Raw genomic sequence first — 18,452 nt, 5'->3', positions numbered from 1 at the left:
GCAAAACTCCAACCCTAATGAGGTCAGGATGACTGTGGGTAGGACTGATAGCTCTGCATGTCTCTGATGTCTCCTATCTCACACGCACATGCATCTGTGTTGATGACGCTCCTTTGAGTCTTCATATCAGACATAATGATAGGTAAGTAAGGCGGGCTACAGTACAATCCAATTTCATAGAGACCATCAGGTCTTTATCCTCCTCAACTATAATGGTTTTGACCCTGAAACACTGAGGAGATATCGCCATCAATGCGTTTAGCTTTAACCAGGCTAGAGAGGATGGATGGATGAACATCAGTAGGAGGGCATCACCCTATGATGATATCACATAACCATCACCATCAAAGCAGAAGATAACTTAACAGCATTATACTGTATCACCATCAGCAAATACCACCATGGATATTGAATGATGTGATAGTATTACAGTAATCACATCACCCATGCAGTATATCACATCACCATCCATACTGTAAGTACAGCCAGGGGGACTTGATGATACACAGCTCCATCAGTATCTGTAACAAAAACTAATGAGGCAATACGATGTTTCACAAAACGAGGATTGTAGTACAGTAAAGACAAGCAAAGTATGTCCCAAATGGCACCCTATTTCAAACATAGTGGTCAAAAGTAGTACACTATAGAGAATAAGGTGCAATTTGGGACGCAACCTAAAAAAGACATTCATTTGAGATGGGAATCTGTGTGGAGTGTAGACTCTGAATAAGCTGTACTATACAACACATCACGTCGTGTGCTGTATGTTCACTGTGGACTTAATTATTAAACAGCACAATGATATCTGGGAGTTTATATAAATCTGGAACTGTAGTGAAATGGAGAGAGTGAGGAAAAAGAGGAAAGGGAAAGAGGGAAATAGAGAAAGAAAGATTGAGAGGTAAGGGAGAGAGAGGAGAGAACAGGCGAGAGAGAGAGGAGAGAGAGCGAGAGAGAAGGAGTGCAGGGTGGGTTGGAAAGGGGATTGTTCTGTCTCTTCATCACTACCAGACAAGACACTGATTGTTTAAGAACAAATTCTTATTTACAATGAGGGCCTACGCAAGCCAAACCCTCACCCAGATGACGCTGGGCCAATTGTGCGCCGCCCTATGGGACTCCCAATCACGGCCGGTTGTGACACAGCCTGGGATCGAACCAGGGTCTGTAGTGATGCCTCTAGCACTGAGATGCAGTTCCTTAGACCACTGTGCCACTCGGGAGCCCATAAATGTATGAAAGCCCCAGTTATTATTATTTTGTATTATTATTCAGGGACAGACCAACATCATTCATGTGAAAAGTAAAGGGACTAGTATTGAGCCTTGTGGGACTCTTTTAGTTATGTTGAGAAAATTAGACTGAACTCCATCAGCAGATATACATTGACTTCTGTCGTGCAGGTAATTTTTTAACCAGCCGCAAATTAACTATGTAATTTATGACTAGAGAAGTAGCCGAGACGGCGCGGTGTCCTGGCCTAAAGCCTGACTGGTGAGCATTCAGAATACATTTTCCATGACAAAAGGGCCACAGCTGAGAATTTACCAATAAGTTCCAATAAGTTCCGCTTCCGGAGTGTCATTAAAACTAAGTAAGCCCAAATGTGAAACTGCATAAAATATTCCCGGACACCTCACCACTATGGGAGAGGTGCAAGCAGGATGAGGGGACGTTGACCCACTTATTCTGGACATGTCCAGTTACATGCTTACTGGGTTTTCATTTTTGATTACTTACCTAAAGCCTTCGATAGAGTTCTAGCCCCAGACCCATTGATCGCTCTGTTTGGTACAGTTGATGGGAATAACCAGGAAGGGAAAGCTGTCTCTCTTTGTACTCTATTAGCTAAAATGCTCATATTGTAATTTTGGAAATTGAAGACTGTACCTACCTTTGAAATGTGGTTACGGGATTTAGGGAATGTAATACATATGGAAAAGATTCGATACAATACCTCCAATAGAAGTCCAATGTTTTACAAAATATGGCAGCCGATACTGGATAAATGGTCTAGTCCCGCTTCATAACTGGGTTGGTGATCTGCTGCTACTCTGTGCTGGACTCCACTCAATATCTATTTTTAGCTTAACTACACTGCTTGTAATGACTATATGCGGTCTTATACATGTACCATCGAATACGATTTCGTTTTATTTTGTTTAAGTTTAGTTTTGTCATCTAAATTGGCCATCCCATTCAACAGTACAATGAATGTCAATGTATCGCTGTCTTTTTTAAAATTTAAACATAATTTTTTTTTTTAAAGATAGGACAGGATAAGCCTAGTAATAAAGGGAATGAACTGAATGGCTTGGGCTATCAGAGTCAGTCAATGGCAGGAGGGAAGCACAGGAGAGCCGAGAAATGTCCACTCATGCATTGTGACGAATGATTACACTTCAACTGTCCAACAAGGCTCATTGGAACTGAACACGACGTGATAGAAACTAATAATGGCACGAGGATGCGAGACAGTTTAACGTAATAACCTTTACCCCCCCCCACATTAATGCATGGCCCTTGTGTGAAGAGGAAAAAACTAATTCTCACTTGTTTCACATATACAGTAATTGCCATAGGATGGTGTCGAGAGAAAGAGAGCGTGCGAGAGCGAGACAAAAAGGTAAAAGAGAGAAATCTAGATTGAAAAGAGCTGAGTAAAAGAGAAAGCAACAAGTGGATCAAGAGGGGGAGGTGGAGGAAAAGAGGGAGTGAGGAACCAGAGTCTTGCTTTAGGCATTAATTAATTGAGCAGAAGAAAGTGCCCCGGGGAGATTGGAAAGGGACAGGAGCTGGCACAGCCGTGCAACAGATGTCTTCCGGGCTATCGCCACACTCTCCCTGTCAAAATGTCACCAGCCAACCACCACAGACTGCAGAGTCAACCAGCACAGACTCCAGAGTGCAGATTCCACCAGAGTTAACCAGCACAGACTGCACAGTGCAACCAGCCAGCACAGTGCAGATTCCACCAGAGTCAACCAGCCAGCACAGTGCAGATTCCACCAGAGTCAACCAGCCAGCACAGTGCAGATTTCCAGCCAGAGTGCAGATTCCACCAGAGCCAGCCAGCACAGTGCAGATTCCACCAGAGTCAACCAGCCAGCACAGTGCAGATTCCACCAGAGTCAACCAGCCAGCACAGTGCAGATTCCACCAGAGTCAACCTGCACAGTGCAGATTCCACCAGAGTCAACCAGCCAGCACAGTGCAGATTCCACCAGAGTCAACCAGCCAGCACAGTGCAGATTCCACCAGAGTCAACCAGCCAGCACAGTGCAGATTCCACCAGAGTCAACCAGCCAGCACAGTGCAGATTCCACCAGAGTCAACCAGCCAGCACAGTGCAGATTCCACCAGAGTCAACCAGCACAGTGCAGATTCCACCAGAGTCAACCAGCACAGTGCAGATTCCACCAGAGTCAACCTGCACAGTGCAGGTTCCACCAGAGTCAACCAGCACAGTGCAGGTTCCACCAGAGTCAACCAGCACAGTGCAGATTCCACCAGAGTCAACCAGCACAGTGCAGATTCCACCAGTCAACCAGCACAGTGCAGATTCCACCAGAGTCAACCTGCACAGTGCAGATTCCACCAGAGTCAACCTGCACAGTGCAGATTCCAGAGTCAACCAGCCAGCTCCCAACACTTTACCACAGACACAGTGACAATGTTGACAAAACACAACTTCATTCCAACCATTGCAACACAGTCACACATTACAACAACATGCTAACCATTGCAACACAGACATCAAGTGTAGTGGTTAGAGCGTTGGGCCAGTAACTAGCTAGATCGAATCCCTGAGCTGACAAGGTAAAAATCTGTTGTTCTGCCCCTGAACAAGGCAGTTAACCCACTGTTCCTAGGCTGTCATTGTAAATAAGAATTTGTTCTTAATTGACTTGCCTAGTTAAAGAAGGGGGAAATAAAATAAAACCAAGAGCTCTGCACTAACTATTGTCTGAAAATTTTAATTTCAAACATTTAATGATTTTCAAGAAGAATCTTCAGTCCTGTTGTTTTTAAATCACTTATATGCCAAACCGGGTTATCAGCCAGCTCTATCAGAAATCAAATCCCCTTTCTGACAAAATAAGTCACCAAAGGCCGAGTATCAGAGTACAGATGAGAGAATAGATTTTGGTCATCCAGTCTGCCTGGGTGACCCCTGGGAGGGGGGGCAAGTTTTATACCAGAGAGTAGTTTAGGTTAGACTGCAGTAAAAGTACAAAAAGGTACAGAAAGCTGTTTGGAGCCAAAAATATTATTGGAGAAAGAGGTTCCATTTGAGAAATAACGCCTGCATAGTTGAGTGAAGGAACAAGGGTCTGGAAAGTGTAGTTTAGACAATGTGAATGAAAAGAGCTCTCACTAGGACAAAGGTATGTGCACTTTGTGTTAGAATGATCAGAGCAGGAGTCTCTCTTTTTAGTACCATTACCTCACTGACACAATGAAGTCAATTCAGAGTTCATTTAAAAAGTGCATTTAGGGCTTACACACTTTACAAGATTAAAAGAAGTGGAACCAAATAATGAATGGGACAATCACTTCTTACATAGAGAGCTCACAGTATAGAGGTGTGATCACACCTATGATGATAGCTCTTATGATACTGTATCTATGCCCCCTACTGCATCCAGTAATCACATCCACTAGAAATAGATGGGTTCATACTGAGCCCAGGGCCCATATCCACAAAGCATCTTAGAGTAGGAGTGTTGGATCTAGGATCAGTTTCGCCTTTTATATCATAATGAATAAGATTAAATGGACAGGTTGGGATCTGATCCAGCACTCCTACTCTGAGATGACTGACTCTGTCCTCAATGACACCTTATTCCCTTTATAGTGCACTACTTTTGACCTGGGCCTATAGAATGGTTCCTTTGCTCTGCCGGTGAGAGACAATGTTATTGTCTTTGTGACACAGGAAGAGGGGAAGAGGGAGAGTGAGGGAAGGGAGGGATGCAGGTAGAGTCCTAGGGAAGGGGCTACTAATGGAGAATAGGGTCAACTCTAATATCATGATGTGGCAAGATCAGACCGACACTACAAGGTTAGAGACGTGCATTTATGATAGTCATTGGAATACAAAACTCCAAAAAGAGGGGTGTGTGAAGGGGAGAGCGCAACTTTTCCGTTGAACACTACTGGGCTATCATCTCCATGTCAGCGGCTGGGATACACTCTGAGAAAGGGTCGAGTTACGCTGAGAATAATCTTGCCTACCAAGCAATTCTACCACCTCAGTTGGCAGAGAATGGGTGTTATGGATGTTGTGGAAGCTTGGATTGGAAAATGAAGAACATCTGGGAATATGGAGCTTCTGCCAGAAGTGAATTGGCGGTGTGTGTGTGTGTGGGTGTCGGGTGTGTGTTTGCATGCTTCTGTTCGTGTCTGAGTATGTGTGTGGTGGTAGGCCAGACCAACTGTCTCAAGTCCATCTCAACAAGTGGAATCAGTGGAAACAGCAGCAGGGTGGGAAACTGTCCTGCAGTACTGTATGTTGCTGCCAGATCAATGGCGTGTCCCAAATGACACCCTATTGCATTTATAGTGCACTACTTATGACCAGAGCTCTATGGACCCTGGTCAAAAGTAGTGCACTATATAGGAAATAGGGTGTAATTTGGGCCTCAAACCAGAGGTGGTGGTGGTAAGCCAGACCATCTGGTTAGAGAACTATGTATGCTGCAGTGTTTCCAAAGGATTATTCTCTAGGTGGAGCACAAAGCAACATCCAGGTCAATAGTAACCAACAGAAGCCAAACTATTTTAGGCAGGAAGGAACATAGCTCCGTGTGTTGTGTGTGTGTGAACGCATCTAATCGTCATTAGTTTTCATGCTTCGTTAAGGGACTGTGCCATCACATTTTTGGGGAACACATTGTCAGATCGAAAACCCTTATCTTTACATGTAATACTATAAAAATAAAGAACCGTGAGGATTTTTTACATCTTTGTCCTCACTGATTTGTAGGGACTGAATCAGTCAATCTACTGGGAACGCAATCGAAAGAAAGCCAGTGGTCAATCCAGAGTACCACAGAATGTCAGGGAAGAGGGGGTTATTCTTGGGTTGATAAGGTAGATAACTCACCTTGTATAAAGACCCTCTTCCACATGATCCTGCCAACATGGTTTCCCCCAAGGAAGATGAGGTTGGACAGAATGAGCATGGCTGTGGAGAAGGCTGAGATGAGAGCCAAACATCGCCTCCTCATGGCTGGGGAGATACAGCGCTCCTAGAGATGGGAGGAGCAATGCAGTCACTATCATAACAGTTACAGTAGCACACAGAGGAAATAGCAACAAAAGTTAATGACATACAGAGGGAGGGGCAACATACAAGTTAGAGTAATATACAGAAAGAGGGGCAACCAACACAGTGGAGAAGGCCTCCGGGGGGGGACAGCGCTCCTACAGAGGGAGGGGCAACCAACACAGTGGAGAAGGTCTCCGGGGAGAGACAGCGCTCCTACAGAGGGAGGGGCAACCAACACAGTGGAGAAGGCCTCCGGGGGGGACAGCGCTCCTACAGAGGGAGGGGCAACCAACACAGTGGAGAAGGCCTCCGGGGGGGGGACAGCGCTCCTACAGTGGGAGGGGCAACCAACACAGTGGAGAAGGCCTCCGGGGAGAGACAGCGCTCCTACAGAGGGAGGGGCAACCAACACAGTGGAGAAGGCCTCCGGGGAGAGACAGCGCTCCTACAGAGGGAGGAGCAACATGCTGTCACTACTAGGTATGTGACAACTGGACAATTTTTCTTAACGTTTAAACAACTATTTTCCTCATCGGTTGTCCGTTAACACAATAAGAACATTTTGTAAAATTCTCAATGCAGATGGTCTACATCACGCTTTCCTCTTTTCACGAGAGTGGCGCGTATAATTTGTTGTTTTTATCCAATTAGAAGCCATCAAACCGTCACTAGGCAAGTTAACAGGAGATACAGTATCTAGACTAATCAATGGAAGATGGAATTAAAATTACTAAAAGTTCAAATGAGAAGGACAGGCTTCAACACCAATAGCCAACAGGTAGGCTAATCGGAGTTGTTGTTAACTAGCTTCTCCTGGCTTGATGCAGTCAAGACCAAGACAGGTACTATGTAATCAGATGAGATGATAAATAACTAGCAATAAGTTAGCCTACCAGCACGAGTTGACTTGGTTTCTATCTCCCCTCAGTGCTTCCCTCGTCACTCAGATGCACACTGCATGGTCCCTTTCTCACTCTGAGTTGCTGCACATTACAGCTCCAGTTTATAAACTAGCTTATTTTCTCCTACTAACGTTAAAGCATTGTTGCGTTAAGTACTTGCAATTTCTCCCCTTTATGATGATGACTGGGAGCTGTTAGTGGTAGTTTTGTGATAACGACATTGTGTTTTTTTACGATCGCAATTCACACACCTAGTCACTACCACAACAGTTACAGAGGGAGGAGCAACAAGATGTCACTACCATACCAGTTACAGAGGAAGCAACAACCTGCTATCATACCTGAACTAGAGAGATCAATTCAAAAGCATTTGGTCCTTCTGTACGAGCCTAAAATAAAGTCTCCTTCACACATGCTGAGAAGGGGAACGGAACTGTTTACGGTTCATGACACATTTTTCAGTACTACTGTAGCTATCCGAGATGATTCCCTTAATTTCTGGTGACAGAGGTGAGGGAGCTAAACAAATAGCTGTTTGGGGAGAGAAATAGGAACAGGGCAGAGAGGAGGGAGGTGGGCAGTGGAAGAGGGAGAATAGGAGACTTAGGGAAATCAGCAGAAGCATCCCTACTTCCCATCATCAATCATCCCATCACTGTCATAAAGCACACAGTCAGGCAGGCAGACACACTCTCACTCTCTCACTCAGCTGTGTTCCATCCTGCCTAAAAGAGCTTGGCTTCTGTTGGTTTCAATTGAACTGAATGTTGCTTTGTGCTCCACCTAGAAGAGACTAATTTAGCGGAAACACTGCAGCACACTGCAGGAGACACACACACACAGGCAGCCTGGTCAGATGGAGTGGGCTGGGTGGCTCGCGGGCGGAAGGAGTAGATGGGTGTAGACTGAAACTACGATAAACTACATCTCTCAGTGGAGAATGACAATAATGTGGAATGTGTGTAGTGAGAAGTGTAATAGAAAGATATGGGCGTTGGACCCCATTTCCCTCCTTCAGGGAACAGTAGTTGTAGCCGTAACATTATGTTCCCTTCCAGTCAGTCAACTTCAGTGCATCATACTATGGGGAAATATAGTCACGCCCCAAGCCGACCCCAACGGATACTAAAAGAAAATGGCCCCTGGCAGATCACCCAGACCTGACCCTGCCAGATGCAGAAGTCTGGGTATTACGCACACGGTGCTGCCTGGGGCAGCACACCGCAGTAAGCACACTGTGGGCTACTCTGGGAGCAGTGATATCCAAGCGATAAAACCTTACAAAACCATGTGGGTCTTCCGAGTGGGACAGTGGTCTAAGGCACTACATCAAAGTGCTAGCTGCGTCACTACAGATCCTGGTTTGATCCCAGGTTGTGTCGCAGCCGGCCGCGACCGGGAGATCCATGAGGCAGGGCACAATTGGCCCAGCGTCGTCCGGGTTAGGGGAGGGTTTGGCCGGTTGTCCTTGTGCTCTAGTGACTCCTGTGGCGGACCGGGCGCCGGCAACATATTGGTGGGGCTGGCTTCCGGGTTAAGCAAGCATTGTGTCAAGAAGCAGTGCGGCTTGGCAGGGTCATGTTTCGGAGGATACACAGCTCTCGACCTTTGCCTTTCCCGAGTCCATACAGGAGTTGCAGCGATTTGACAAGACTAACTACCAATTGGATATCACGAAATTGGGGGTAAAACATTTATATATGTATGAAAAAAATTGTGGCGATGACAAACTTGCCGCATAACAAATATATCCTATAGTCAACCCTTTAAACAACGCCCAAGACGCTGCCAGACCCCTGGTGGAGTGGGTGCGTACACCGCTAGGTCACCCTTGCCCCTTGCTGCTATAGGTTATGGGGAGAGCCGCTGCTTAGGGGGCGTCCTGCCGTGAGCTGGATCAGCAAAACAGACAAAAAGCCGGTCACAACCAGATATCCTGGGTCCATTCAATGTATGTGCTTAAAGCTCGCAATGGACACAGGGCATGTAAGCTCTGTTGCTCTTCAGAAGCAAAAGGAGGCAAAAAGGAAAATAGCTCAAAAGCTAAGGATCTGTATGACATTGCCATGAATTTCGGGGGAAAGGCCGCAATGTCACCTCAGAGTTGCCCGGGGGAACTGAGTGCCGGATAACGTGTGAAGGTCCCCAAAATGTTTAGCCAAGGCCAAAGCCATGAGTAGGGAGGTTTTGTAAGAGAGGATCTTCAGATCCATTGACTCCAGATGCTCAAAGGGGGCTGCACACAGTGCCTCTAAAACCAGCACCAAGTACCATGTGGGCGCAATAGGTTTAGAGACTGGTCTGAGACAACGTACACCTTACAGGAACTGCACAACCAGGGAGTGGGCCCCTTGTTAGGCTCCATCAATTCCCACAACCCCCCCCCTAGATAGTCATGTACTTTTAACGGGGGAAATTCCCGCCCCTGCTCAAAAAGCTGGATCAAAAAAGCTGCATCAAAAGGATGTCCTTCACAGACAATGTCCCTCACAGAGCAGTGAAAAATAACAAGTCCTTTATCTTGACACCAGAGCTCAAACTCTTGCCACATACAGTGCCTTCGGAAAATATTCAGACCCCTGCACTTTTTCACATTTTGTTACGTTACAGCCTTATTCTAAAATGTATTAAATAAAACAATTCCTCAGCAATCTTCACACAATAACCCATGACAAAGCGAAAACAGGTTTTTACATTTATAAAATTAAAACAGAAATACCTTATTTACAAGTATTTAGACCCTTTGCTATGAGACTCGAAATTGATCAAAATTCATCTTGTTTCCATTGATTATCCTTGAGATGTTTCTCCAACTTGATTGCAGTCCACCTGTAGTAAATTCAATTGACTGGACATGATGATTTGGAAAGGCACACACCAGTCTCTATAAGGTCATACAGTTTACAGTGCATGTCAGAGCAAAAACCAAGCCATGAGGTCGAAGGAATTGTCCGTAGAGCTCTGAGTCAGGATTGTGTCGAGGCACCGATCTGCGGAAGGGTACCAAAACATTTCTGCAGCATTGAAGACCCCCAAGAACACAATGGCCTCCATCATTCTGGATGGAACCACCAAGAGTCTTCCTAGAGCTGGCCACTCGGCCAAACTGAGCAATCGGGGGAGAAGGGCCTTGGTCAGAGAGGTGACCAAGAACCCAATGGTCACTGACAGACCTCCAGAGTTCCTCTGTGGAGATAGGAGACCCTTACAGAAGGACAGCCATCTCTGTAGCACTCCACCAATCAGGCCTTTATGGTAGAGTTGCAAGACAAAAGCCACTCCTTAGGTGGCACCATCATGCTGTGGGGATGTTTTCAGTGGCAGGGACTGGGAGACTAGTCAGGGTCGAGGGAAAGATGAACGGAGCAAAATACAGAGATTTCCATTATGAAAACCTACTCCAGAGTGCTCAGGACCTCAGAATGGGGCTGAAGTTTCACCTTCCAACAGGACAGCGACCCTAAGCACACAGCCAAGACAATGCAGGAGTGGCTTCAGGAAAACTCTCGGAATGTCATTGAGTGGCCCAGCCAGAGCCCGGACTTGAACCCGATCAAACATCTTTGCAGAGACCTGAAAATATCTGTGCAGCAATGCTCATTATCTAACCTGACGGAGCTGCAGAGAAGAATGGGAGAAACTCCCAAATACAGGTGTGCAAAGTTTGTAGCGTAATACCCGAGAAGAATGGAGGCTGTAATCGCTGCCAAAGGTGCTTCAACAAAGTACTGAGTAAAGGGTCTGAATACTTATGTAAATGTGTTATTTCATTTTATTATAAATTAGCAAACATTTCTAAAAACCTGTCTTTGCTTTGTCATTATGGGGTATTGTGTGTCAATTGCTGAGGGAAAACAACTATTTAATCAATTTTAGAATAACTTAAAATGTGGAAACAGTAATGGTGTTGGAATACTTTCCGAAGGCACTGTAGGTCTAGAATGGGAAGCAAAGCCCCGTCCCATCCCTTTTCGGAACCAGGAAATACTGTCTGTACCCGCCGTCCTGGATATTCGACAAAGGAACCACTCGGATTGCCTGCTTCTGGAGATGGAGGCAATATTTCCTCAAAACGGGCACAGAGGCCTCTGGAACAGTCAATATGATGCTGCAGAAGCGTGGAGGACACAAGAAATTGTAGACTGTACCCTGATGGAACCCTGATGTGGACTGGGAAATATTGTTACTTCTTCCATTTCCACCATTCTTGACAACCGTGTGTCTGAACATCGAGAAGGGACACTTTTCATCAAACTCACATGTGGGAGACAACACTTTTGACATCTTCGAACACTGTGGAACTCCTGAGTTTGCCTAAAACCTGGCCCACTCTCGGTACAAGGGCTTCGGTGATCAGTGAAAACCCCGATAGGCAGTACCACCTGGGGGTACTGTTGTCACAATGAGCCTCACTCGGTTAAGGCGGTAAGATGCGATAAGGTAACTAGCTGGCACCCAGCACTGAACCGCAACATTAAAAATGGACCCAGGGAATTTCTTTTATCATGAAGGTTACCCTACCGACCAGTCATAGGTACTGGCGACAAAGCGCCTTGTAGCCTAGCTGGAAATGGGACAGACAGCTCTGAAAAACAAACCCCTTCTGTGCTAACAGACATGGGCGATTCGTAATTGAATCCAATTCCCCCAGGAATGAAAAGCGGTGAGCTGGAGAAAGACAGCTAATTTCAGAGTTCATAAGAACCACAGAGACTGTGTGTTGGATAATAGCATGGGCATGTCCAACCCTGCTTGAGTCCGCTACCAACCACCACATTATAACCATGGAATGCAGGGTTCCAGAGGGGAATTAAACATGGACAAACTTCCAACACACATTGCGCTTCCATGATACTGTATAGCCTACATGAAGCCCAGCCCCCTTATGGGCACAGAGGGCTCCAGCAATGGCTGACATAGTACCCCATCTTCCGTAAACAAAACGCGGAGGCACCGTCGTCACAGCAATGTTTTTGTTGAGTTGCGCAGCTGCTCAGGGGAAAAAAACACAATCCTCACCCTCTCTATTCCTTCCAACTCCAGGAATTGAAGAGAGACAAGGCAGCCTCTCTCAGAGTAGCCAACCGTAACTGTTGACAGAGCACAACACAGGAACCAGGGGACATTAGACCAGACCAATGACCCAAACCATCTCCTTGTCCCACAACACAGACTCAGCCGAGGTACTGGCACCCGGGAGAGGAAGTCACTATCGGAAACACCAAGCCCCCTAAAGAACAGTGCCAGTCGTCCCCTAGTCTCCCAAACTAACAGATTTGAGAGAGGGCAGCCTGAATACGCACCGAGCAGAGACATACAAGACATCCAACGTGAGTAGCTTTTAATTCATTGGGGCATGGTTGCAAACCCGAACCCGGCTTGTTAGCTTTCATTGTTTCGGTCACGTTAGTTATTTTACCTATTGCTATAGGCAGGCCAAGCAATTTGAAGAATAACTAATAGTTTGTGATTAGAAGACTTATAACAACCACACAAACTTCAGCCCACAATGTCCAGGGGGCGGCCATGCTCTATCACTAACGGACAGTTTATTTGGCACAACGTAAGACAGTCTTGTGTTCAAATGGTTTGTTTTAGTAGCGTGAATCGTTTTGGTTCACACAGGGGTGAAGGGAATAATTTAATGAATTCATCCGAGCCTCACGCCAATCACCTGTGGAAGGCAGGGCTTCCAGAGAGGCGCAGATTTCATTGGCTTTGTCAGGCGTGATTGTAGATCCTTTAACTGAAGTCGATAGTGTGCGACTCCCCCATAGTATGTTGTACTGAAGTTGACTGACAAAGAGAACCGATAAGTAGTTGCCATATGTAAGAGTGTCAATTTGTTAATAAGTGAACAGAGGAGTTTGCTCATCTCCTAAATTGCCTTCTCCAGTGTAGGATGCTCAGATGTATCCTACCATGGAAGAGTTTTGAAATCCACCACACCCCCTTTGAAAGAGCTGTTTGGAAGGATAAAAGCTACTTATCCTTTTGTCTAGCAAAACCAAACAATTTCTTTTTACCACTTTACACATGTATTTTGGGATTCAAACTCTAAGCCTAATTTGCTTGAGGACATGCTAGAGTAGTCTCCTTTCATAGAAGTATATTTATTTCCACGTTTTCTCTCATCGATTACCTTGAACCTTTTTCCAAAAGAGGACATGAGGATTCAAGGTTCTCCCAGAGCGAAAGCAAAAGAGAGGCAGAGATGGAGTGAAAGAAAGAAGGGAGAGGGACCAGGCCTCAGCTTCCCTGCCCTTCCAGTGTGATGAAGAGTCAGCCAACAGACCCAGGCTCGACTAAGCACTTTTTGTGTGTGTGTGGGTTGAGCTGATAAGTCCTCCCACAACGGTTTTATGGCTTTGCTGTAAATCAGTCAACTTAGAGCAGTTAGTTTAAACATACTGTATACAGACAGACACCAACACAGACAGACACCAACACCCACACTATCAACCCTACCCACATGGAAAGACCAGATGCATTTCAAAGAGCCTTAGAGGAACAGTTCGTAATTCAGAAACAAATTGTTGGGACGGTTCTACAGACACAAGTTAAGGCAATGTCCAGCAAATCAATAGGTTCAGTCCATTTCCGCACACGTTTGCAAAACCTGTGACATTCATTCATTAATTCAATCAATCATGTGTTCTCACAAACAATAGAGGGGTAGATGAGGTCTAAGGTGAGTAAAGACTTCAGTGACTTACAATAGATGGATAGACGAGGGGAGAAGAGATGAGGATGGTCACTCCATTCTCCACCAGCACCCCGACCCAGTTCATCAGAGCCCAGTACTGTAGGTAGTCATGTCCTCCATGCCAGAAACATACAAAGCCAAATGCCAGAGCCGTGGACAGCATCTTCCACAGCAGCCCATGGTGAGAACCTCCTAATGGGATGTAAATGTACCTGGGACAGGGAGGGTGACAAAGTCAGCAACCACGGGTAGCATGGACTTCAGAAAGATATTATACACAAAACACAGGGCTACCAGGTAACAGAGTATGTGAGTGCAGTTGATCAGGTTGGAAATCCTGCTCATCACTCATAGAGCCCCAGCGCTCCACATCCTTTCCAGCCGCTCTGCTAAAAACAGCGACTCACTCAAAACATAAATGCCGCTGCAAATTCGCTCCATTCATTAAAATCACAATTTAACCAACATCCATCTACCCTGAACAAAGGTACACAACATGTAGTTGTTGATCCCATGTTTCATGAGCTGAAATAAAATATCCCAGAAATGTTCCATACGCACAAAAAGCTTATTTCTTTCAAATGTGTTTACATCCCTGTTAATGAGCATTTCTCCTTTTCCAAGAGAATCCATTCACCTGCCAGGTGTGGCATATCAAGAAGCTGTTTAAACAGCATGATCATTACACAGGTGCACCTTGTACTGGGGACCATAAAAGGCCATTCTAAAATGTACAGTTTCGTCACACAACACCACAGATGTCTCAAGTTGAGGGAGCGTGCAATTGGCATGCAGACTGCAGGAATGACCACCAGAGCTGTTGCCAGAGAATTGAATGTTCATTTCTCAAAGAGAAATTTGCCTCACAACCTGAGTCCATGTGTATGGCGTTGTGTGGGGGAGCGGTTTGCTGATGTTAACATTGTGAACAGAGTTCCCCATGGTGGCAGTGGGGTTATGGTATGGGCAGGCATAAACTATGGACAACAACCACAATTGCATTTTATCAATGGCAATTTGAATGCACAGAAATACACTGTGATGAGATCTTGAGGCCCATTGTGAGGCCAATTTCTTTTAAGGTATCTGTGACCATCAGATGCATATCTGTATTCCCAGTCATGTGAAATCCATAGATTAGGGCCTAATTAATTTCAATTTACTAAAATCTTTGAAATTGTTTCATGTTGCGTTTATATATTTTGTCAGTATATTTTTGTGACTACCTGGACCTACCATTTGGTTTTGAAGAATTGAAACCAAACCATAAGATTCGCATGGAAAGTATTTTAATAAACAACAGGAAAAGGACTCATTATTTCAAATAGGCTACATATCGTATTAAACAGCACATAAACACTCTAAATAGGTCAGGAGCCAGACGGTAGCCAAGAAGGAACGAAAATGAATTGTTTAGGCTATATTATTTAAATTACAGAGGCAAGAGAAAGTACAGTTAAAGTCGGAAGTTTACCAACACATAGGTTGGAGTAATTAAAACTTGTTTTTCAACCACTCCATAAATTTCTTGTTAACAAACTATAGTTTTGGCAAGTCGGTTAGGACATCTACTTTGTGCATGACACGTAATTTTTCCAACAATTGTTTACAGACTATTTCACTTATAATTCACTGCAGTGGTTAAGGGCGCTGTACTGCAGCGCCAGCTGTGCCACCAGAGACCCTGGGTTCGCGCCCAGGCTCCGTCGTAACCGGCCGCGACCGGTAGGTCATTAGGCAACGCAAAATTGGCCTAGCGTCATCCGGGTTAGGGAGGGCTTGGCCGGTAGGGATATCCTTGTCTCATCGCGCACCAGCAAGTCAACAATTCTTAATCTTAGGTCCTCTGAGATCTCTTTTGTTCGAGCCGTGGTTCACATCAGGCAATGCTTCTTATGAATAGCAAACTCAAATTTTGTGAGTGTTTTTTATAGGGCAACGCAGCTCTAATCAACATCTCATTGATTTGACTCCAAGTCATTAGCCTAGGGGTTCACATACTTTTCACAACCTACACTGTGAATGTTTAAATTATGTATTCAATATAGACAAGAAAAATACAATAATTTGTTTTTATTAGTTTAAGCACACTATATTTGTCTAATGTTGTGACTTAGATGAATATCAGATCAAATTTGATGTAGAAATCCAGGTAATTCCAAAGGGTTCACATACTTTTTCTTGCCACTGTATGTCAAGGCTATAGCCTCCAAATCAAATACATTGTGATGCATTTGTGACACACTAGGCTGGCAGGGACATCAAGCGCTCAGCATTTAAACAACATCCCGTTCAATCAAATCATTATAGTCTAAAAATTGCACATAGGCTGTGACTTACTAAGAATTCATTACAAACTTTAAAAAAGAAATGCCTTATTAGGATCCATCTACATTTTTTAAAACATGTGTTTGGCCAGAGTCTGTGGCTTCAGGCTCATAAGATGGTGGCCTGGAGAGCAGGCCAGCTGCGGAGAATCCCCAAAGCGGAAAGCTCCCTGAAAGAGGTAATATGCCAGGCCTATCGGGCCAATTTTTAAAATGTATTTTACCTTTATTTGGCAGTTAACTGCCTTGTTCAGGGGCAGAACGACAGATTTGTACCGTGTCAGCTCGGGGAGTCAAACTTGCAACCTGTCGGTTACTCGTCCAATGCTCTAACCACTAGGCTACCCTGCCGCGCCCCAAAATCAATGATGGTATGATATTGTATAGATAATATAATGAAAATGAGAACAAAACTTATAAGATATGATTTTTAGTTTATAAATACTTTGCTACAATGACAGACTTAGCTAGCTACCCACCTTTCTTTCTTTTTAGCATGTGCACGTACTAAGTGACGTTACACCATCGTGCTTTCGGGATACCTGTCTTTTCAGATTACACAATGATTCTTTAGTTGTGGACATGACATATTGCTCTTGGTCCTCATCTTTGTAAGTCACCTTGATTTTTCACCTGTGTGTTTTATCAGTTTCTTTATGAAAATATTTAGCAAACTTTATGACAGTAGCTAAAGCAAGTGGCTATAGCAGCACACAAGTAGATTACAAATGCATGCTGGGCCGGGCATGCCCTGAGCTTGGAGCGAAATTGGAGCGGGCGAGAATGCCAAAGCTCCAGCCTTTGGGAAACTCGCTCCTGTCAAATTGGGCACGCTCCACTCCTTGCTTCGCTCCATCTGTGTTCACATATTCTGACGGGTAATACAATCTAAAAGTTATTTGCGGTTATTGGGCAGGAAAAAAATAACAAAAACATGTGGTTGTTTCTTGGTTCCTAATGATGGACTAGATTTAGGGCCACATATCTGGACATCTAATTTCAAATAGTACAGTACATTGAAATCTGCCATTTCAATGTAAATGCAACATCCACACTCATCAATCTATACTCATCAGCCAAACAGTAAGAACATCTTGTGCATAACGAGACCAGGGATGCAGAGACAATTACACTGTGATGAATGTGTTTCATAAAAACAAAGCCCTACCTCTTTGCCTGCAGAGAGACACCCACTACAATGAATGATACACCTCTAAATTGGAAAGGAGAGATTTGTCAGATGTTCTACGGCTATACAGTCTCTGGGGTAAGACGAGGGGTAACCGACCGGTTGTGTAGCTGATGCGTGGTAACACAGAACAGAGCTTCTTGCTCCCTAATTCCTCTTTGTTTTTCTGTCTGTATTTCATTGCCAGTCTGAACCAGACTAGCAGAGCTTGACTTTCAGCATGGTTTCATTTCTTCTTCGTAGAAACAGTACTGGGTAGCCTTCATGAAAAAGTCATTATTGGAAATTCAAGGCCACACAACAGAGACAGGATAACAAGACACACAGGTGTTTGAATCAAACAAGAGAACAGGCAGGTGCCTGGATTGGCAAAAACGTAACAGCATTTTCTTTGTATGTGTTTGTTTTGCAATCAGCTGATGCAGACCTAACCATAGGATGAGGGAAACAGACGTAAAGCTACCGAGAGCCTCTTAAAGAAAGGAGAGGGAAAGCGAGCGAGAGCAGTTGAGAAAACGGTTTGAGATTAGATTAGCATAACAAAATCTAGCCTATAAACATAGAAAAATATCACCAACGTAGACTAGAAAGTGTGCTTTTCTCGAGCGTGTGGGGTGGATTTGTCATCTCCTCTGTGTCACTTAAACAATTAAAACGACTGTGTTTGGGAGGCTGCCTGTTGTCATCCACTCTGCTCCTGTGGCGTCTCACTAATCCCTAAGGGAGACAGCGGTCGACCAGGCACCAAATCTTACATCACGCCCTCCTATCGTGAACACAGATTATACCACAGCTTTTACACATACAGTCAATGTAACACAGCAACACCTGATTGCACCCAATCTCCCAACACAGCCCTAAAAAAGATTAGACCTCCCACTTTCAGACAGACACTCACTGTTCTTACCAGAGCAACACTCGCTGTATCGTTAGATCTATACTCTGTCAATCATCCGGTTTGTTCACTGTTGAATCAAATTGTGGCCCAAACACATTGTTTGCCATTGTTGCTATGCATATTGTTATGGAATAGTTTGGTAGTTGAGTTCTT

The 18,452-nt window shown here is 44.7% G+C and overlaps 1 protein-coding gene across 3 annotated transcripts in view; it reads right to left on the bottom strand.

Moving 5' to 3' along the window:
- Positions 1 to 18,452, bottom strand: part of hhat (hedgehog acyltransferase) — an 89,577-nt gene that overhangs the window by 20,478 nt on the left and 50,647 nt on the right. For all 3 annotated transcript variants that reach the window (XM_029640355.2, XM_029640356.2, XM_065012750.1), the window contains 2 exons: positions 13,896 to 14,097; positions 6,113 to 6,257 (listed from right to left, as the gene is read on the bottom strand). In XM_029640355.2, coding sequence (XP_029496215.1) covers positions 6,113 to 6,257; positions 13,896 to 14,097 — 347 coding nt within the window. The remainder of the gene's footprint in view (positions 1 to 6,112; positions 6,258 to 13,895; positions 14,098 to 18,452) is intronic.

Source organism: Oncorhynchus nerka, linkage group LG28 (genome assembly GCF_034236695.1).
Source record: "Oncorhynchus nerka isolate Pitt River linkage group LG28, Oner_Uvic_2.0, whole genome shotgun sequence".
In the NCBI taxonomy this organism is placed as follows: Eukaryota; Metazoa; Chordata; class Actinopteri; order Salmoniformes; family Salmonidae; genus Oncorhynchus; species Oncorhynchus nerka.
The sequence above is the reverse complement of the archived record's forward strand: the minus strand, read 5'-3'. Positions and strand labels throughout refer to the sequence as shown.